At 40.6% G+C, this 23754-nt stretch overlaps 1 protein-coding gene across 4 annotated transcripts in view; it reads left to right on the top strand.

Annotated features, from left to right (window-relative positions):
* ltbp1 (latent transforming growth factor beta binding protein 1) overlaps nucleotides 1-23754 on the top strand; it is a 128666-nt gene that overhangs the window by 19686 nt on the left and 85226 nt on the right. For all 4 annotated transcript variants that reach the window (XM_062400708.1, XM_062400709.1, XM_062400710.1 and 1 more), the window contains exon 3: nucleotides 9762-10122. In XM_062400708.1, coding sequence (XP_062256692.1) covers nucleotides 9762-10122 — 361 coding nt within the window. The remainder of the gene's footprint in view (nucleotides 1-9761; nucleotides 10123-23754) is intronic.

Here is a 23754-nt window from a genome sequence, read left to right on the forward strand (position 1 = left end):
CCTTAACACTCACACTTCAGATGTATTTAAGAAGGTTTTTTTTGCACACTTAATATTTTAGTTTCATGGTTCCTTGGCATATGGAAATTAGTTGCCAGCAATATCATATATAGAATGAAAACTTGCTCACGCAAGCCAACAATTGTGCAAATTATAAACTGTCTCAATCACATTCATGTACGTTAGAGTTTGCAGCCCGTAATGAGACAGTCATGTTGAAAACACGGTACTTCAAGATCTGTTAAGAATGCTTTTTGAAGCAGTGTAAAATGCAGATTTATGGATATCAGAGTGGAAATGCATTAGTTAAAATACACACCTGACAGCTATTGTAGTAGCTACTATAGCCACCGTGGTGATGCCATAAGTTTACTATTGTTACTGAACTTTTTTTGGGGAGTGGCTGAAACTAAACTAGGTAAAATCCTTCTGGAGCATGTATGGGCGTGCCATGCTAAGTTAAAGATTCAAGTGTTCATTCCTTTTGTACCATATAGACTTGGTCATAATTCAGTAATGAAATCCTACGACATCTTGGTATTTCTCCTCTGCTGGGCTGCTGACAGTATCATTAGCCAGTCTTAACTTGCAATACCACTCTAGTCTCCACTTTGGTTGTGTGCATTTCAGTGATGGGTGTGCAGTTCCCAACAAGGAGGCAGAGCTGGGCAAACACATGACACCGGAGCTGAGAGAGTTACAGTGGCCAGAACAAATTTGTTGCACTTCCTGATGACATAATAGGAACTACTCACTCACTCACTCACTCTATCACTCACTCACTCAAATCACTCACTTAAAGATGTTGTACAATATGTTGTGAACAGACTCAGATGGGGTGAGTTTGACAGAAGATGTCTTAGTGGCTTAGGTTTTCCCTCAGTAATTATTTTCACAAATGTCAAAGCCACTAATTAGACTAATAAGCAAAATAGAGAGGTGACACACCCTCGGGGACCCCTGCGGGAATGAGAGGGACCAGTCCCTTTCTGAGTCATTCACATACACATGAACAGTGTGTGTGTGTGTGTGTGTGTGTGTGTGTGTGTGTGTGTGTGTGTGTGTGTGTGTGTGTGTGTGTGTGTGTGTGTGTGTGTGTGTGTGTGTGTGTGTGTGTGTGTGTGTGTGTGTGTGTGTGTGTGTGTGTGTGTGTGTGTGGAAAAGACAATATTCCAAATGATCCATCTACAGAGACATTTCTCTACTCCCCACTTTTTACAAAGTCCTCATGAAATGTCTTCTTGCCCGCATACTCCCATGGCTTGTAGACACAGGGACTCTCTCACCTAAACAAAAAGCCTACATAGACAGACAAGGCATGCATGAACATGTGTTTTGCCTTAAAACTGGAATTGATGACTTCAAACATGAATCATGTAAATTCTACACTGTATTCCTGGATTTTAGAGATGCCTTTGGGACACTGTCTCACAATATGATGCTCCGCACACTAGAAGAAATCCATCTACCTCAACCCTTTGTGGACATCATCACAGACGTGTACAAGGGATCTTTTCTGCAGGTCATCTGTGGAGACCAGCTCACAGAGCCTGTACCCCTCCAAGTAGGGATTAAAACAGGCTGCCCCTGGAGTGCTGTTAACTTCATTCTTGCCATCAACCAGTGGCTGAAATGGCTCTGTCAGTGTGCACCACCACAAATCAGATCCCCAAACCCTGTCCAGGGGTACGCTGATGATGTGGAGATGTCCTCTAGGGATGAGAGTGTTATTACCAACATGTTGGGCAGAACAGATGAGTTTCTGGTCTGGTCAAAGCTGGAGGTAAAACATACCAAATGTGCAGCACTCTATGAACGACGCAGCGGTGGAAACCGCTGGTACAAAGCGAAATCGGACAAACCTCCCACTTTCACACTAATGGGACAACCAATCAGGGTCTACTCTCGTCACGAGACTTACACCTATCTGGGCCATAAGTTCAACATTTCAGGCGAGTGGGGTGAGCAAATACAGAAGCTATCCTGTGACTATAAGAACAGAATTGATCTAATTGATTCCTCACCCCTCCCTGTAGTCATGAAACTGGAGGCCGTCAGAGAAGTGGCCCTGGCAAAGATACAACATCTCTTTGCGAATGTCCACATCCCACAGAATGTCCTACTAGACATGAACAATAAACAGTGGAAGCTGTCAGGAGATGGCTGGGACTGAACACTCACTCCACTCGGGATATACTCTTCCTCTCATACAAAGAGGGGGGGCTCGGTGTCCCTAATGTGGAGTGGACCTACACCACTACAAGGCTGACACACCTCATCAGGATGCTTAATAATGACGATGCTGCCGTTCGAGAGCTAGCCAGAGCCTCCCTCCTACTGGACCTCAGGAGGAGAAAGGTCCCTTTGGCAAATGCTGGCCAGGAGAACTTCCTGGGCTTCAGGAGAAAAGGCAATGGCAAGCTGGATACCCAAGCTGCAGGCTACGGTTGTCGGTCAGACTGGCCGGACCTCAATGACCTGTGCAACAGAGCGGCAGTTCGACTGAAGTGGGTGAAAGGAAATTCACCCACTACACCAGACGCATCTGATGCAGTTGTCACAGACCCAGCGGTCAATGTGGAGGCTACTGTCTACCACAATGGGACACAACACACACTTCAAAACACAACAGCAAGAAAGTCCCTCCTGAACATTAAACAGGCAGAGACAAAACTACACTGGACTGGACTGAGACTGCAGGGAAAGGTGGCCTGCCTTGACTTTGCTGACCACTCTGTCTCTCATTCAATGTACAGGAACGCCTCTGTAGGAGAGGACATCCTCTGCTTCACTGTTAAAGCCAGACTACAGGTGCTGCCAACTAAATACAATCTTGCATTGTGGTACCCTAATAATCATCACCCACACTGTATAATGCATTCTAATCCCAATCAACATTTAGAATCCATTGCTCATATTGTTAATGGCTGTAATAAGTACAAAGGACTCTATGTTGAACGCCATGACCGCATCGTCGATCTCATTTCCTGTACTGTTAAGGGAGTATTCCCCCCACATGTGTCAATGTACAAACACTCTCGACTAATGCCAGATTGGTTTAACAGTTCTGATGATGTGTTCTGTAACATCCCTAACACCCCTGATGTTGTTTTCTTGGACAAGGTTAAAAGGGAGGTAGTAGTCCTTGAGGTAGCCTGTGTCTATTACCTCTATATGGACATAGCCTTCCTTGACAAGTTGACCAAATACCAGCCCATTGTTGCTAAAATGAGAGATCTAGGCTTTACATGTAAGCTGGTAATATTGATATTTGGAAGTCTGGGGCATGTCCATAAGCTTTCGGTCAGTGGACTACGACTGGCAGGACTTAGTAAGACAAGGTCTAAACAACTAGCAAAGTTCTGCTCTGTATCAGCTGCTATAGGTAGTCTTGCTGTTTGGCGTAGGAGATGTTTCTTGTACCCATGAGTCACTAAGCTGTATTGAACCCCTGAGAAATGTTTGAATCCTTTTTGTATGAATATGATTGGTGGATTCAAATAAATTATTTAAATGTGTGTGTGTGTGTGTGTGTGTGTGTGTGTGTGTGTGTGTGTGTGTGTGTGTGTGTGTGTGTGTGTGTGTGTGTGTGTGTGTGTGTGTGTGTGTGTGTGTGTGTGTGTGTGTGTGTGTGTGTGTGTGTGTGTGTGTGTGTGTGTGTGTGTGTGTGTGTGTGTGTGTGCAAGAAGTTAGATAATAGTTAAGATCAGTGTGTATTTGGGCTGAGGAATGGATGCAGTCAGAGGAAATTCCAGATGTGGTTGTGTTATCTCCCATCACCCTCCTTTGTTTGGTTTTACCAACATATCTGTACATGCATGTACATGTGTGTGTTGGAGTTGAGTATGTAAACTGCTGTATGCTGTCTGTAAGGGAGCCTTTGTAGTTGATGAATGAAAGCCCCTATCATCAGCTGCCTGGGGACAGTTGGGCTTATTGTAATTACAGGCTTTTTGCTGCTCTACTGGGCAGATACACACACACACACAAACCTATTTTATACTTAAATCTACTAAATAATTATTGGTTCACAGGACTCGTTAATTTGTCAATTATAAATTAACCAGCACATTTAGATCAGTGTTTTTAATTTAAACTCAATGATATGAAAATAACATTAATGGTAGTTACATTTCTCACAGAATTTACCAAAAAGGATCTGCACGTCATGTCATTCAAATTGTTTTAGACCTTGCAAGGCCAATACTGACATATATTGTCAGCCATTTGAGACCTTCTTACGTCATGACGTTTACATTAAAATGAATGACTGAGATCTGAGCTTGTCACCGTGAAGCAGCCGCTCAGTGACTCTGTAGAACAGTGGAAACAGTGGAAACAGAGCTTCTCTGGTCACATCTGCTCAGTGATCAGGGCTTCATGATCAGAGCAGAAGCTACAGGTGGTTTGTACTAGGGATGGGCATATTTAATCGACGATCGATTAATTGATCATTAAGAATTTCGTCGAGAAAATTATTTTTTCATCGAGAAATTCACTAATTACACATTTGACCACGGGGGCAGTGTTTGAAAAAAATTCCACAGTCCTACTCAGTTACCTGCGAAAGGCTGCGAGTTACCGTGTATTTCCATTTCCAAAGTAAACATGAAGAGGTCACAGCAAAGTGTAGAGTGGGACCATTTTGAGTTAAAAAATGACTTGGTTCACTGCCAATACTGCAAAGCCATCCCCGAGACTGGGGGAGACTGCCTTGTCTGACACGGACGAGGGGAGCGCAAAAACCGGAGCCGCGGCCAGGCTAGCCAAGTTAGCACGGAGCTACCTGTGTATCACGGGGACGTCAGTCCCCTCAAAGCGAGTTTTTTCGGCGGCTGGACGGTCACCAGGCTGCGTTCGCGTCTGACCTCGGGGAATGTTAACATGCTCATCTTTTTGAACACAAACCCGTAGGCTGGTGCTGAGGTTGTATGTAAGTTACTGGATATTTTTATGAAGCTTTCTCGACTCGGTGCCTTGTCTGATAGTTTTGAGTTACATCTGGCAAAAACTGTTAGACCTAAGTATTATATAGATGTGGTTAAGTTGTTGTTTAACATGATGTTTTTTATATTATTATTATTATTATTAGTATATTATTTTGAGAAAAAAAAAACGAGGGTCAGTTGTGTTTTTTTAGCACCGGCTTCTAGCTGTCGGCTCCGCTGCTTAAGATTACGGAAGCGCATATTTTTTTCATCTTGTAATAAAGATCTCAATGAGGAAACACGCTTTGTTTTTTCACTTCATTTTAATATAGCATATAAACAGTGAATTTTTGAACTTGAAATATTAATGATTAATCAAAAATTCGTCAGTAATTCTCCCGACGATCGATGAAGACTATTTAATCGAACGCCCATCCCTAGTTTGTACCGAGCTGGAGTTTCTGTTTCCTCCTCCTGCTCTCGGCTCGCTCCCTGTGCTCAGTACAAACCGAGACGTGACACTCACAGTCAGGACCACTGACCTAATTCATCCCAACAAAAAATAACCTTAACTAACCCTCTGAACTTGAACTAGTTCATTTTAAGTGTGAACTGGCTCCAGTCATCTGGACATTAGTCATCATTGAGAGGCAGAAGTAGTAGGGCTGGATCATTACACTCCTGTGACCAATCCTGCATGAGACTGCGGTTAGCCCGCCTTTCTCCTTAGCATACAGACTCAGAAATGTGGAAATATATTTAAGACATTTATTTATATATTTCTGTATTTATTTCTGTATTTTTTAATTATTTATTTATACTTAAGTTATGTATGGTCCTCCATATAGCTTTGGCACATACCTATAACACACATTCTCTAAGGGAGACAGGCTACTGTAGTGGCTGGATACACACCTGGCGTAAGGGCATTATTGATTTGGATGACAGTGTTTCTCCTCAATATTTGTGTCAGTCCTCGAAATGTCATGTAATAGAATAATTTGTAATCTGTTTACCTTGCTTGACAATTTATTCAACATTTACTGACTTTAGCATTAACTAATATTATATTACTGCTCAGAGACTGCCTTCACCCTCTTCCATTCCCTCAAACAGAGAGCTCCAGCTTAGCTTCTTTCTAAACCAACGGCTCAAACTAATACGGCCTGGGACCACCAGGGTCCTCCACCAAACTAATGCCCACTTCAGTAGATTCTGTAGGGGAAACATCCTATGTGGCATAGTTGTCTTGGGAAACTGTTACTCTCACATCCAGCCACACCTCCCTCGGCCCTCAACCCCCTCCCCAGTTTTTTGTATTTTTCAACAGTGGGTGGTGTTACAATCAGAGGTGGTTACACTTTATATATGCAATTGTATATGGAAAGCATAGAAATCACAATCTTTAGTTGCTAATTTATTCTATAGAAATTCTTTCCCATATGTATACAAACTTTAAATCTTGTGCTTTCCATTCCAGTGAAAATAGCACAAATAACTTAATTTTTTAATTGTTTTAATTGTTGAGATGTATTCTTATTAATTGTTCACTGCTGTTGTCTTGTGTTAATGTGTAAACTGTATCGGCAAAGGAAAAAAGATGTAAGGAACGACAACATGGGCAGTCAGCCATCAAGCAAATTTTCCTAGTTGGACCTCATCTTTAGATTGTTAAAAGAAATAATGAGAAATATGGGGAAAAAATCCCTTAAATAGGAACTCAAGAGGTTGATCTAGGGGTAATGTATATACACAGAAATATCAGAAAGGGATGATTTCTCACAGGGTTTTATAAAATTAATTGTTTAGGGTTTAGTAGGTCTAGAGCAGGGGTGTCCAACCGCGGGCCAACTGCTGCCAGCCATCCATTTTTAATTGGCCTGCATCAAAAACTTTTTTACAATTTAGTAGCACTTAAATGGCACTTACTGATAGCACTTTGTAGTTTTGGTTTATTTTTGAGGAAATTGTACTTTCTTGATTCATGTTGTTCTGGGTTTGTACCCTCAGGTTTGAATGCACTTATTGTAAGTTGCTTTGGATAAAAGCATCAGCTAAATGAAATGTAATGGACTATACCCCACTGTATTGCACTTCTCAGTTTACACAAGAGCTTGCGCCGAACTCACCCCTGACCGGCCAGCTGTCCCTCAGAACGCCGCCACGCCCCCCCGCCCTGAGCGACGCGATTAAGGTGCACTATCAACAGTCCGCTACAGGGCAGGCGGGCTAGGCGGCGTGAGTGGCCCAGACCTTTGTATTTTTTTGTGTATGTGGCATAGACTGTATATATAAATGGACGGAGGGTCCGTGACGTCCCCCATTGGTTTCTGCAGAGTAAGAATGAGGCTACTAAAAGGCGTTCCCCCGGCGCCATCTTAACGGTGCTGTCTCGTCCTAGTTCCTGGCTAACCAATCAATGGGCAAGGACAAGGAGCGCGGGTGAAGACTTACAGCTGAGCGACACCAGCAGAGCTCTATTTGCCTGGTTAGCTCAGGCTATGGCTAACCGGCTACCATCGACATGCTAACCATCGTTGCGCTCACTGTTACGCCACATGAATTTCAAAGCTCTATATCTTTCAAACGAGGGAGTAAGAAACAAATTCACCCCCCTCAGAGTTGTCATGAAGGAAGAACCTCACGATTGAGACTAAAACAAATCTTTTAACCATGCTGTAAACAGGTTTAATTCTGCTCTAAGGTCGGGCTTTTTAACATGGTAGTCAATGGGAACCATCTGCTTCTTGGAACCAGCCTCAAGTGGCCACCCAGTGAACTGCAGCTTTTTACACTCCCGTATCGGCCTCATCGCTCAGCCCAGGATGTTGTCCCTTGGTATGTGGCCTTCAGGACAAAAAGTTTGGACACCCGTGGTCTAGAGCAGTGGTTCTCAACCTTTTTGACGTACCCCCTTCGAAGAAAAAATTCTGCCGAGTACCCCCTAACCAGCGCAAAGCATTTTTGGTTGAAAGAAAGATGTAATGTGATTTATTAAGCCTTGTAACTAGACACATTCAAATTTAAAACTCCATCAATGTCCACTTCTTCCCAAAGAATAAATCATTAACTTAGTTTTAAATGAAAGATTAGCTCAAAACATATTTTTTTAATATTTATCATCTTAAAATATCTTCTTTAAGGATCGAAACGAATACTGACAGGTAGCTTGTTTCCGTTTGCTTTGGGGAGGCTTTTCGCATCGTGTCTTGAGATGACCTGAATTCGCCCCTCCGAAGAGGCACAAGCTCTTACGGTGTTGTTTAGGGAAGGCTCTCTGCTCTGGTTTCGCCTTCTTTGGTACTTGTCCCTCTCGATGCTGCCTTGAAGTTTTCAAGGCGGCAGTGATGAGAGGTGATGACAGGTGGCATGTGCCAGGTTGGGTCAAACCATCGGTATAGGGGAGACTCTGTTTTTTTAGGATAATAAAATTGAAAAGCCTACTGAATATAAAATTTAGTTCATGAACTTACACTTATATTTTATTGAATATTTGTTAAATAACAATTTTTCAAGGATTTTTGAATGGATGCCAATTTTAAACATATTAAAAAGAAATCTCAAGTACCCCCTGGAGTACCTTCAAGTACCCCCAGGGGTACGCGTACCCCCATTTGAGAATCACTGGTCTAGAGCAATGTCAAAAAAATATTGTTTATTGCTTTTGTATTTACACTGACTTTAAACAAATAAATAAACAGACGTACACATAAGTGAGGGATTCCTGTCCATTCAATTTAAAATACCTGTTACCAAGGCCAATTAAAACCGTTAAACAAATCAGTTAAATGATATGTAATGTAATGTAATTGCCCTGTATTATGGTAAATGGTAAATGGATTTGTATTTATATAGCGCTTTTCTAGTCTTGATGACCACTCAAAGCGCTTTACACTACAGTTTCACATTCACCCAATCACACACACATTCATACAGTGCATCTATCCCAGCACTTTGTTATTCTATGGGGGCCATTCAGGGTTCAGCATCTTGCCCAAGGACACTTCGGCATGCAGATTGTTCAGACTGGGGATCGAACCGCCGACCTTCAGGTTGGAGGACGACCACTCTACCCCTCAGCCACAGCCGCCCATTAGCATCCCGTCTCTTGAGCACTGTTTTCCTCTCTTGTTTGGTTCATATATTAGGAGCTCTTTGTCCTCACCTCTGACACAGGACTGATGATCCTGAACTATAACTTTTCACTGCTAAAACTCTTAGTTGCTAAAGTTAATATTTACCTCCTGGATCGAAAATCCAAAGCTCCTAATATATACTTAAAACAATAACATCAATAGTTAAATGGGATATGTCAACTCTGTTCACCAACTGTCTCCCATTTACACTTACCAATTACCAAGCCACTGGCTGGCTACCTCACAGAAAAAAGATGCTCCATAGATGGTTAAATGTATGTGTGAATGGTTGAATCTCATAACCATTTGAGTGGTCATCAAGACTAAAAAAGAACTATACAAATACAGAACATTTACTATTACCATAAATCTGCCAAATATGTCAGAAATAATGCTGAGAATGTAGACAAAAAAGAGACATGGTTCTTGAATATTTACTGTGTGGTTGTAATGTTTCAATAACTTTATAATGAGAACCCTCTACATATGATGTAGTTGGGAATACCATGCAATGAGTAAATGAATAAGGTACAATGTGTATCAGTGTGCATTTGCAATTTTGAAAATTCAAGTCCAGCTTATCCATATGCTTGCATCTATGTCATTATATAACTATCACACATATTTTAATTATCCATCCATTTCTCTTTTCTCTTTTCCTCTTCTCTTTCTTCTATGTCTGGGTTTTTTGTTATAGCCAACTGCTTCCCTACGTGCCAGAATGGAGGAATGTGCCTCAGGCCTCAGCTCTGTGTCTGTAAGCCTGGCTCGAAAGGGAAGGCATGTGAACAGAAGACGGTGTCCACACACCCTTTTCCAGCACCGTCTGGGAATGAACCTACGAATGGGCACAACACTGGTCACACAAATGGACACACCACCGGTCACACTAATGGACACAGTGTAATACCCCAGCGGCCCATACCTCAGCAAGTGCCTCCCAGTGGGTATGCTTCTGCCCCCCCACCAGCTACCAACATGGCTCAGATGAAACTAACCGTCAAGCCCTACCCTCAGCTTCCGCGACCACATTATGTGCAACAACACATCCAACAGCAGTAAGTACTCCGTTTTGATTCAATTCTTTTTTTTGTTAAAAAGATTCACCCCAATGCTGTCTTCCAATTAAAATCTATAAAATTTCCCTAAACGACTCTGGGAGAAACCTTTAGAACCATTCAAGTCATCCATTATCTGCTTATTCATTCTCCAATCGATAGTTCTTGAGAAACTCCACTGGAACAACTGTGAGTGTTGTTAGGATTACATTTGTGTGTATCAATGTTTCACGAATGAGGCCCATCACAAATAAACCATTATTAAAAACCAAGCACCATAGTCAGCTAATACAATACAATTCACTACAAAGGCAATACATTTATAAAGATACCAGCTATCAGCCCTCCCAACAAAAACATTCTCACCAAATCATTAATATATAAAGAACAATATGGACCCATCAATGTATAAATGCAGCCAACCGTAATATATAAATAAACACAGCTGCCAGCACAAAAGGCTCTCCATGTTTCTTTGAAGCATCTTTGCTTGTTTAACAGAATGTAGCATCATGTCAAAGAACTGAACCTTTCTTTTGGATCTTCACTTAAGGGGTATTTCTAGCAAATTAGTAGCAGTGCCAGGTATAATACCAGCCCTCTGAATCAGATTCTTAATCATATTTTTTTTATTAACTCTAAAACTGTTTCTGCAGGATATTAAAGCATAAAGCTGCTACTGAGCATGATGTTCTGATGATCTGACCTTGTTTCCTTTTCATTGCAAACCATTTTCATTCCAACATTTTCTTATGAATGGTATCCTGTCTGAGATGAATGGTGAGCTTTTTTAGGAACCATGGAGTAAGATGAATGGGAAGCTATCTCAGATAGTCTTCTTGCTTTTCAACATGTTTGCAGCTGTCAGTTAGATTCCCTCTGTCACTGCTGATGACTGACCTTATTTCAATGTTAAAGTATTCCCTGGTCCCATGTTATCTTCCATTAAATGAATCCAATGAATTCTAGGTATGCAGATTTGGGAAAACAAGAGAGCTGGTATTCTTAATAGCAATGACCTAGTTTAGAAGCATGAGTCTTGTGTTGTGGTCTTGACGGGAAAAGACAAGGAGAGCTGTAAGACTAACAAACCATACCGTCCAAGGGTATATTACTACACAAATAGTCAATACTTGCTTATGAAGTTACTTATTCTTATTATCATTTTTTTGCATCATATAGTTTCCCTTAAGCCTGGTAACAAATGTTAAAGGGCCATGTACTGATTTGGAAAACACTGCCTCAAAGGACTTTAAATGTCCTGAAGATAAGAACATAGATTGCACCTGCAGTACTCTTATTGTCTGCCCACTTCAGGTTCATATCAACGAGAGAATCCAGATGTGTGTGCTTAACCAGCTCAATGTGAAAACAATTGACCCTTTCAGCTACATACCTATACAGTGTGTATAACATTGTTGCCTCCCACTTTTTGCAGATGAGGACATTTAATAATGAAAGTGTTTTTTTGGAGAGTGTTAGGGTTGCCATCATTAAGGGTTTGAATAACCAGGCTTAATGACGCAGCTGTCTTTTGTGTTTACCTGAACCGGATGTGAGGGACACATCCGGTTACAGTCATTTAAAGAATAAAGCATAGACTTCAGAAGAAGGGCATAATAATCGTTTGAATAATCGTGATTTCGATATTGTCCAAAATAATCGTGATTATGATTTTTTCCATAATCGAGCAGCCCTACTTCACACCTAGCCATGGTTTTCTGTTGGAGTTTCAATTTCCTCCTGTGAAGGCTGTTTTCTGGATGTTAACCTTGCCAATACTCATACCAGTGTTATAATGGCTAGATTAGTTTCTCCTGACGGTTTTATAAGTGGAATTGAAAGTAACTCCTGCTGGGGTTAACTATTGGTTAATCTTTCACGGCACTAGACTAGACAATTATAGCAGACAGCTATAGAATATCAGACACAGTAAAAATTACTGTGTAGTTAATGTTGGGACACATCAGACAAGATTTGTGACAGTAATGAAGGCTATTATATTAATGGATATATATTTTGTGTTTTACATGTATTCTGTAAATGTCAAGATATTTTTTTAATGTGCTGCCCAGGTAAAAGTAATTGCTCTCAGATCTGTGTCCTCGAAAGCAGCTTGAAAGCTGCTCTCAATTTGTAGAAGGTATTTATCTCTCAAAGGATCTATTCTCCAATTGGTCCCAGCAACAAAGCAGTTTTGTTATCTGATAGGATTAATAAATAGGAAATTAATCCAAAGGTTAGGGCACTCTAATCAGAATATACTGCTGAGTAAGTGCCAAAGAGATAGTGAAGTTGAATGTTGATCGATAACATTTTATTCAGACCTCTTCACTTTTGTTGCTTGAGTGTGTTGTAATTTAATATATGCCCATCGATCCATACTCTATAGAATTGGGTAAAATCTAAACAAAAATATTTTGTAAAGATGTGTATAGATGCTGAGTAGAAGTTGTAGATGAAATGGTGCGAAAGTTTGAATCACAATTATACTGACCAAAAATATCACAATTATCAGTATTATCGCGGTATTGTTCAAATGTGCTGGAAATGTTCGAAAATTACTTACACACAAAGTATAGTATTTTTGTGTATGGTATGACAATATTTTTATAATTTATTGAAGATTGAAACTTTTATGTTTAGTGCAGACATCTACCTCAAATGTAAGAGTCGGGAACAATGATCAGTTTGAGAATATCAACCAAGTCTTAATTGTCATTAAAGATTAAACGGTACATATAACAATAGTGAATTTTACCATGGTAGACCGTAAAACCAGTAATAGTTTCAACCTGAGTCAGTAATTCTGTGTAAATCTGTAATTGACAAATTGTATCCACATTTGAGCGGGTCAAAAACAAGTGGTAGTGTTTGGCTTACCGGAATTCACCATTCCTCCAGCAGCTGGAGGGGCCTGAGTGAAAAGACTTTCCATAAGGAAATTGATGTTCTTCACTGAAATGAACTGACTTCCTCTGCAACACAGCTTTTATTTTTTTCCATTCCCAAGTTTATTTTGTGCCTCTGCCAGTGGAGCCAATATGTTAATGTCAACTTTTGCAATGGTATCTGGGTTTCTGATGTAGGATTTATTTTCAGGCAGGCAGTCAAGCCATTGGTGCTTGATACTGCATGTTTAAACAAGGGGTAAGAATCTGGGTACCGCAAAACAGGATATGATTTTTGGGGCTATCAACCTATGGAAAAATAGTGACTAAACCACAAGCTCATGTGAAACCTGTAACATAACAGTTACACTGTGATGAATCTTGATGAATCGTGAACTACTTGGCCAGTACTTGAAGAAGAAAAGGTGCACACAAAAGGGGAAACACAAATGTCCAGGAAAAAACGTTGTCTGTGTCAGCAGTAGGATGACCAATTGCCTTGAGATATCAGTGGCACTGAAATTCCCATTTGGTTTGTGTTTGCTTATAAAGCTATAGGAAGTGATGAAGAGTCCTTTACACATCATCGCAGTCCATCTCATAAATCACAGCTGACAGTGTAATGTTATTGTAATGGCTGTCACTGTGGTTCAACTGCAAAGTAAAAATGCTACACCTGAACCCTTTAAGGTGTGACACCTGGGGAAAAAGAGAGTAATTTAATGCAATTTTCATCAAGAATCAAAATGTACACCTTAGGTTTGATATGGAATTACAGGAGGAGAATGTCCATTCTCTCTGCACAAGATTCAGTCTCTGACCCTGGAGAACCCCTCATCTAAGTGTAGGTGTTCTGCAGTGTTGATGATCTCAGAAATACAACTGTATAATGCAATGAATGGCTAGAACTCTTTGAGCTGCACTTTATGTAATATGCCAAGTATGCTACCCAAGGTCAGGGAATGAAAGTTTAGATAGATAGATTGTTTTTTGTCTGTAAGAGACAAAAATTCCTCATTAACAGGGCTTAACAGTACACTTTCAATTTACATTTACAGTACACATAATGTATAGGCAAACCTTTGTGCCAGCTGGTTGTTAATTTGAACATCAGATTTTGAGTATTCAAATTGTTATAATGGATGTAAAGTGAATGTGTATGCTCTATTTTGAATATCAAGGTTTTCAGGAATGGTGTATTAGGATCGTGACCTGGGAAACCCGATAAAATTGCAAGAAATTTCCAACATCAGAATAGTGAATTAATGGGGGAACAAATTGGATATTCTCTGAGATTATAAAATCACAAATTTACTAAAAAAAAACTATAACTCACCACACCACCTGCAGCGGTTAACCTTATCAAATTAGTATACTTTGCAAATCGATTCAACAAAGAGGAAGTACTTGTGATGTAAGCCCAGAATCTGTCATATTTGGATGTGTGAACCTAAATGCAGAACACAGTGATAAAGTGAAGATTTATTGGGGAGATGAGGGTTCTGGCCGCCGAATGCTGGGGGCAAACAAGGAATGGCAGTTTGCAGGATGGAGCCAAAGAAAACTTAGATGTGAGTGGAGCTGGATGACGGCCAGCAGTCAGAGCAGTGAGCTGGGGACAGACTAGAGAGGCAGGGGCATCCAGTGGAGATGAGGTGGTTATTGACTTGTATGGTAAGCTTGGCAAATCCAGTTTAAATTACATGTAGATAACCAGTGATATTGTGGCATCTGTCTATTGAATGTAGTTCCTTAAGCAAAAAATCTCACAAAATTCCTCTGCAAACTTATGACTCTCCAACTTGACATTTGACTGGACTGTGAGCACAACACAGAGGTCTACAAGAAGGAAGGAGCAGACCTTTCTTCTTTTGAAACATTTAGCCCTTTGTGACCAGTGCAATACTGCTTTTGTTTTTTGCTCTACTAAACTTTCAAATATGTGTTCATCTTTGTAGTAATACTACTACTACTAATAATAATGATCACATAGAGTACATCAAACAATGACAGATCCTTTCGAAACTGTGTCATGGTTTCAATGAGAGCCATGTTTCTCTGATCCCTTCATTCAAGCAGTCAGACACCCAGTTACTGGGAACAGAGCTTTGGCATAAAGTGTCTTCCTTTCCCTCGATAAAGTCTGTCTGCCCTCAGTTGCAATTTTGCTAATATATGAGAGTGCTCTGGTGAGGTTCAGTGGGTTCGGTACACCAGAGTATGTCAGCTCTCGGGGGGAAGAACACTTGGACGACTAGAACGTAGAGGTCGGTTGTGGATTGTGATTGCGGCCAGAGCAGTTAAAACAGAGACTGAACAGATTCAACCGCCCTCACACACACATATATACACCTCTCCCTCCCTCAACCCTAACTGACCAATGTGTTTATGTAGAAATGAGTAAAATCTCTTTTCTGATATTTAACCCTAGCAGGCTCTTGTAACCATCCTTGGACACTCTCTAAACCCATCTGACTTCTTTCATTTAAGGGTGCAGTCACTGCCAGTGCACACAGTCATGCCAGATATTTTGTTGAGACTGGAGTGAGATCTTATGTTTATACCTTCTCTCTTGCCGTCACTCTATGTCTCACAGCTCTCGTTCAAGCTTGAGTCTCTTTGCCAGATTTAGGATCAAGCCGCTGTAGATCTATTTGTTAATCTAATGCCATAATATTTTGTGCACATATATAAAAAAATGATACTATAATCCCTGACTACTTTGGCTTTTTGCTAAAAATCAAAAATATCAAGACACCACAGACTTGCACAATTCTGCATATCTGACTAAAGCAGCCTCACAGTATCTACAGGTTTTTCCCACTACACTTACACTGAAATGAAACAAGGTGAAGTTAAATACAAGATGTAAAATTTGTGTAGGTTGGCCTGTAGAAGATGTGGGCAGACATTAAATGTTAAGGTAAATAAAAAAACAAGTGAGGTAAGCCAGACAGAGGCATCATTCATACTAAGTTGAAGTTTTAAGCCAGCAAAAACGAAACAATCCCTGGCCAGAAAAGTGTTTAGGCGCCATATCAGAAGTAGCCTCCATCCTACTAACATACTGTACGTGAAACTGTACACTGGATGTGTGTGTTAGTGTAAACAGGAGGGAGATCTCCGTTTGTAGTTGGTTGCTAAGGTGCAGAAAACACTGAATGAAATGCATGGCAAAAAGTGTAAGCAGGGATTTCCTTTTTCTTGGAGAAACACCGAGGCGGAACTCTTTTTTTAATGCTAGCAGATACAGAAGTCACCTGTGACTGATAACAACCAATCAGGAAGTGAAAGTCGGGCTTCTTAACCATTGTATGGTTGAATAATACTTTTTTTGGCTCTGAAATGAGTTGTTTGGGTTTTCTTTTGTAATGCTGCCTGTTCACCACAAGGCGTTACCAATAAAGTTATTTTTGTTATCTAAACATTTTACCTTTTTTTTTTTACCATTTTTGAATCAAAATTGGGAATCGATAAGAACCAGTATGATAAGCAGAATCAGAATTGGAATCGATAAAATGTAAACAATACCCAACCTAGCGGTTTTCACGGAGGACACACTGCATAAAACAAAGCAGGGAGCCATTCAAGAAAACATTTCCACACACTGCAACTTATGGTATTAAAAAATTTGACAAAGTCTTGAACAAATATGTTCTAGTTCTATGAGATGAAAATCTGGAATGTTTTTAGTTTTTCACCATATAGCAAATACACATTCAAATTAATGACTTCTTAAATGGTTAACTGAAGCTTACTTTTGGGTGGATTGCTTGGATAAGTGAGCAATCAGCTGTGACCTCATTGACAAGGCTAATTAAAAACACAATCTATTTGTCTGTCTGAATATAGATACTGCCACCTCTCACATCCACTTAACTTCAGACGCCAGTGTGTACATACTGTACTTGCATATGCAGGAGCATGTTATCACATACAATTACCCACATATTGAAAAGATGAGCACACATTCATTAAAAATTCTCATGAGACTGTCCAGAGGGTTTTACCCAAGAACGTTTTTACGACTATATAGTAAAAGTGAACATTTCATACACGCTTTAACACCTGTCAACACATAACTTGATCTAATGAAGGAGATTCATATATCCTATACATGGCTACATAACCCAAACAAAAGGGCTGTGTATGAAAGAACAGGGTCATAGCAGAGCTATTAACAAGGGTATCACTTTGTGTCTATTTATAGTGTCGCATGGGAGCTGTCATTAGCCTGATGTTGTCAGACTCACAATTCTAGTCAGAATGTGAGTCTGAGACAGCTCCATTGGGCTGTGATTATTGGGCGTGTTTCAACTGACCAGGAAATAAAATTCCTCTTCGCTCAATTGGATAGACCTACAACCAATCAGAACAACGTAGTATGTGACGTATGTTAAGCAACGCATTGTGAGTTATTTACACCGGACGCTGAAGCGATGCCGAAGCGACCCTTCAGCGCAGCGTCAAGCCTTAAATAACAGCTGGCTCCCATCCACTCCCATGTTAAAACTTTGTGCGGGTCACACCGGAGGCTGAAACGCCGCCCTGCGCCAAGGCTGCCTCGCGCTGTGCAGCGATCGTTTCGGCGTCGAGTCTATTTTTTGCGCTTGACGCGAGTGTATCGCTCCAGGAAACACACTGAAAAACGATCTTAAACTATATTGATGACATATTTTATATGATATAAATGTTCAAATATGCATCCCATACTTTGAAGTCCCCTTCTGTTGTCCTGGAGTTTTAATTTGACCAATGACATTATTAAATGTCCCCCTCTGCCCATCCACTACAGCCACACAAGCAGTGATACAGATAAAAAGAGAGAGAGGGGGGGACTACGTATTCTCCACATAGGCTTGAGTGGAGAATAAGTAATTTAGCCTTGACACCCGACATTTAACGGAGCAAACAGCGGAGAAGTTCTTCAACATGGATGACATTAAATTATAATTGAAGTGGAGAAGTACAGTGAGTTGTATGATCCTCGGAATATGTTGTATAAAGACAACACCAAGAAAGACAAATGTTGGGACGCTGTTGCTTAATGTTGGAGCAACAAGTAAGTATATGCTTTTAATCTACTGGATCAACGGGTGATATTATTAGCACTGCCGGCGGTTCAACGTCGCTTCAGTGTCCGGTGTGAACAGCCAAGCACCGGCGTGATAGGGATTAGCGCGGTGCTTTGGCGTCGCCTCCACGTTCTGTGTTCATCTTTCAAAATGAATGCGCTGTCGATGTCTTCTAAAACAGACTCAATGGCAGCATCTACACATCTCAGCTCTCCAGCGGCAGGCATGTTTGTTGAAAACGAATTCAACCCAAGGGCACTTTGGTGACGTGGTTGATTACGTTACCGTTGATCATCTGTCCATCATCGTATAAAGCCCGCCCTGACAATCTGATTGGTCCGGATGATTTCGAACCGGGCATAATTTCTCCCCAACGGAGCGACTCCAGACCGAACTTTCCGACCTCAAATGTTGTGGTTCGTCTGGCATCCAGGCTAAGCTGTCATATGAATGGGATGAAAATATGTCCATTTGAGAAATTAATCTTCCTCTGGGTTCATTATTGCCTCTCTGTGGCCCTGCACTCTCCTTGTATCCTACATGGGAACCTGAGGAAGGCCATGTAATTTAACACTCAGTGTTTAATCTTCAATATGAACATGTTATGTTCTATGTATTCTACTTTTTTTAGAACCTCAATCAACACAATTGATAAATTGTTGTGAAATTCTGAAATAAATGTGTAGTTATTTCGTTCATTTGACTTAATCGAAGTTAAAGGAGGTGAAACAGTATATTTCTAAGCAGTATATAGGGATCCACACCATTTACTTTTAATTTGAGGATATAGAAGATGCTTGGAGGTTCCGATCACTAACAGGGATGAGCACACATAGTATTCAACATAATCATGCTGACCTTTTTCTTTTTACCACAAGCCCATGCCAGGATCTGGGGGCTCAAATAGACTCACTATTTTTGCTATGCTAAAGTAGAACACAAGCAGTCCCATCTGGCTTTATGTCAAACAATGTCTCAAAGTTTAACTGTTGGTGGTCATTGTGTTGATGACCTAAGCTTCTTTTTCATGTTATAAGATTTTAACTTCACATTGTTGGGGCTAACTCTGCATTATGATTAAGAAGATCATGACTCAATCTGGGTGTGTTTTAAAACCAAACAGCGTGTTCGAATATGTCAGGCAGCAAGATGTGTGTTTTTAATTGTGTGAGCTCTGTTGCATATTATGTTGAATTACCCTGTTTCAGGTTAATAAAGTTGAATAGAATTGAAGAAACTCAGTTAGCTATGGTAATTCTAGCCTAGGACTCTGTAGCATTACGAGAGAAAACAGAGAGAGTGAAGCTCTATCGGAAAAGTTTCGAAATGACATCTACATTTGTAATTTGTCTGTTAACGAAACAAAAAACTCTGAAACAAAGTTCAGGAGAGAGGGGAGAGAGGGGAAGAAAAAAAATGACCAAAAAGACCAAACCCAATATACAATTCTAATCAAAATCAAAACAAGTGTGTCAAAGTTGACACTATATTGTTGAAATAGCCCTTATTCAAAAGACAAAAGTTTTCTCATAGGACCAAGTAGAAGTATAGGGTCAGTGTTTAGCTGTCCTTAATACCATATGTTTGCTTTGCTTTGTAGCATGTTAGGATCCGCTCAGGCTACATTTGGTGCTTAAGTGTAGAATCAATGACTCATTGCCTGCTGACCAGGAGTAATATCAGAGATTTTCCATCTGCGAAGATAAAAAAAACCTTTCCTTACTGATTTCCTTAAAATGAGCACCACCAGGGCAGCATTCTGGCTTGTCTCAGAAAGGGTCAACACAAATCCTCAGCCCACTAAATCCAGGGTTTAAAAGCAACCGTGGCTTCACTCTCTCATGCCTGCCATCTCTCTAATCGAGCAAAGAGAGAAAGATTTATCATACACTTTCTGGAAAGTAAAGAAGACCACATTTCATAGGATTCAAATTCAGTGTTTCTCCGTTTTGAGTTATTGAATGACTCAAACCACTGGTTTCTTTGTCTTTGTTTGACTTTTTGTCAATGAAACACCACTCAACCTTTGGGGTTGAGTTAACCTGTCTGAATCTGTTTCTTCAGAAATTGTCCATTACAATTTTGAATAATACTGAACAGGGCTGTAATGATTCTCGAACCAAATCCAAAATCGCAGTCCAGACACCCATGGTTTTGGTTCAAGATACGTGATGACAGAACCATGACGGGTCTCCCTGCCCAACCTCACCTGCTGCCACAGCAGCGTGTGCAACTGAGAACACAACATTTAGACCACAGCCCCGCGTAATGTGAATCATCACAGAAGTGTACTAATAGCGTTTATATATATATATTAGTGCTGTCAAACGATTAAACTATTTAATTGCGATTTATCGCATTTACGTCATAGTTAACTCAAAATTATTCTAAATGTCCCTTTAATGCTCTTATCAACATGGAAAAGTGGATTGGATTGCTTTATGCAAATGTTTCATTTTATTGAAAAACAACATTTCCAAACAGGGCGGTACAAAATAAAATTATAAAGTGCAAATTTCAGGTAAACTAGGACTCAGCCTATAGTGCAGTTAAACCATGGCTTAATATTTTCTTTTTTTAAAGTTTGCTGTGAACATAACAGTCAGGCTTTTTATTTCAGAAACAATAAACTGTAGCAGTTTACCAATAAAAGGTAAGCCTACTTCTTCTTTGCTTTCAGCCAGCTACTCAAACAGACAAGCAACAAAATAACAAACAAACAAAATACACAGGCAAGTGTCGGGCTACTTTGAAATAAATTAAACACAGAACTTTGTAGGGCTATTTGAGTCCTCAACATATTTGTGGAAAATGTGTGAAATAAGAAGTACCCTATTTTTAAATAAATAAAAACATATATCTGAAGCCTAATAGCTTAAAAACATATATTTTAGTTGGGGAAATATTAACAGATACTGAAGCTCGGTAAAAAACAACTGCATTTTCTGCTCTGATCAAGAAGCTGAGGCGCTGATCTTTGAGCAGCTGAGACCAGAGAAACTCTTGTGTTTTCACTGTTTCCATAGTTAAGAACAATCAGTCAGTCACTGAGCGGCTGCTTCATGTGAACAAGCTCTGATCTCACTGTGTCTCTTTGAGCGAGTGAGCGGGGGCAGGGGGCGGAGGACATGCGCTATCTGGAAGGACACACACACACACACAGACTCTTCTGCTCCTGGTACTTCATGACGGCCCGATACGATGATTTTTTGAAAAATTATTTTGACTTAGTAAACCATCCAAGCAAAAGTGTGTGTCACACGGCGAAAGTGTGAGAGTTGGAGAATTTGCTTGCAGTTATGACAAGCCCATATCACGTTTTAGGTCACCTACTAGTGATGTGTCGGTCGTGAACGATTTGTTCGTTTTGAACGAATCCTTACAAGGACTCGGGAGTAACGAGTCCTCTCAAAGAGAGATTCGTTCATTTTCTCGTGGCCGAGCATCGGGACTGTTGTATAGGCTGATGCAGGTCACATGGAAAAGGATCCAAAGATTCGTATCCGGCAGATGAACGATTCACTGATCCGAAGACTCTGTTGGCAGAAGAACGAAACACTGATCTGAAGACACGGTCGGGAGGTGAAGATTCGTTCATCTGCCGGGTACGAGTCTTTGGATCCTTTTCCACATGACCTCCGTAGGCTCAGAAGAGGAAACAGTTACCTCATTCCCTTTCGCGTGTTAAAAAGCAGCCATGACTGACAGCTTTTGTGTGGCAGATCATATTTTTTTTAAGAAAACCTCCTATATTATATACAGTAAAACATGACAGTTTGTATGGTTTTAAATTGTCATTTATTGTCACACTGGCATTTACTGTAAGTGTAAATGTAAAGTGAAAATAACAAAACCAGTCATTATGACTTGTGAATACGGCTGAACGATTTGGGGAAATAATCTTATTGCGATTAGTCATTGTAAGTATAAACACAAGGCATGCACTTTTTAAAACCTGTGTGCAAATTAACCATCTTGAGAATTTTTTTTTTTTAAATATAGGTGTCTTACTTTTCTCAAGTCTAACATTTCCAGTGTTGGGAAGGATACTTCAAAACGTATTCTGTTACAGAATGCAGAATACATGCCCAAAAATTTAATCTGTAACGTATTCCGTTACATTAAATAATCTGAGTAACGTATTCTGAATACTTGGATTACTTCCACATTGAATTGCATTTTATAAGTGTAGGAATGCGGCGTTGTTATAGTCAGTGTTTCAGCAGCAGTTTAAGCTCTGTGTCCGCGGATGCGGCGGGCCAGCTGGATGTGCTGGCAGCGTGGGGATCAGGAGCTCCGTAGATTCCCGTTCATGTCCGGGTGGACGTGCAGCGGTATGGAGGCTCCGGTCCCCAGCAGGAACACCCCCATGCTGAACACATCCGTCTCGCAGATGTGCATGTAGGTGACCGGGGGGCTTGGAGCCCTGCTGCCCCGGAACTCGGCTTGCTTTTCCGGGGAGCGATTTCCCCGTCCGCCGCCCGCACCGCGGTCACCGGCGAGATGAACTCGCTCTGTGTGGCCGACACGTCGCCCGAAGACTCTGTGGGCAGATGACCGAATCATTGATCGGAAAACACAGTTGGGAGTTGAACGATTCGTTCATCTGCCGGATACGAGTCTTTGGATCGTTTGCACCCCCCCCAGTTGAAACGAACGCATGACTCAAAAAGAGATTCGTTCATTTTACTGAACGAGATTCAAAGAACCGATACAGTAAAAAGATCCGAACTTCCCATCACTATCACCTACATTACCTACTTGACCACTTGCTCATTAATGCCCCTTGAGTAACATTAGTGTCTCTGAAATAGTATCTGATTTTTGTGGTAGCTCAGCAATCCACTGAATTGTGCTTCATGATTCACTCACCTCATATTCACTACGCAACCCTCAGTATAATATTGTTTAAATGTTTTATTTGCTGACATAAAAATGTCAGTTTAGTTTGGTTTAAACATTTAGCAGTTACACCTTGAAAGGAATTTTCATGAACTAACAAATGATAACAAGTTGACTTCAGCATTTAAATCCAACATGTCCACAGACTTTGTGCTGCACTCTGCTCCTCTTTTTCACTGGACCAATGTTAAGTCTGCTGCGCTAGGTTTGATTTCACTTGGGCAAACATTTATCCTTGCAGACAGACAGCAAACATATGTGAGATCAAGAAAATACCTTTGAAAACGTTACTGCTAAATGTATAAACCAGACAAAGGCTATGTCGGAAATCACTCCCTTCTCCACTCATTTACCACTCAATAGTGGAGGCTAGCCTAAAACATAAATCACATGTGGACAGGGGTTACTACTGCCCTAGGTTTTCTGTTAGTTTTTGCCATAATACTACATTTGTTAGTGCTGTCAAGGTGATAAATGTCTGTCCTCTACTTTGCTCTGTACTTAGAGGACACATTCTCTGAAATACCATATTTGATAGATGAGGTGGTTGGGTCCCACGCTCCTACTCTTTTCTCCATACCCTTTTCCTTTACATTCTTTTAACAGAGATTGATTTATTTTGTATCAGTCCACAGACAGAGCGTTGTTCTACAACACTATTTTCTAGTTTACTAGGCTCACTTTTTTTAGAAAGTGCACAAGTGATTTGGGCAAACCAGCTTCCTTTGATAGCTCTAATGAAGCTTTGGCTTTTTGCTCTTAAC

Source organism: Platichthys flesus, chromosome 12, assembly GCF_949316205.1.
Source record: "Platichthys flesus chromosome 12, fPlaFle2.1, whole genome shotgun sequence".
Taxonomy (NCBI): domain Eukaryota; kingdom Metazoa; phylum Chordata; class Actinopteri; order Pleuronectiformes; family Pleuronectidae; genus Platichthys; species Platichthys flesus.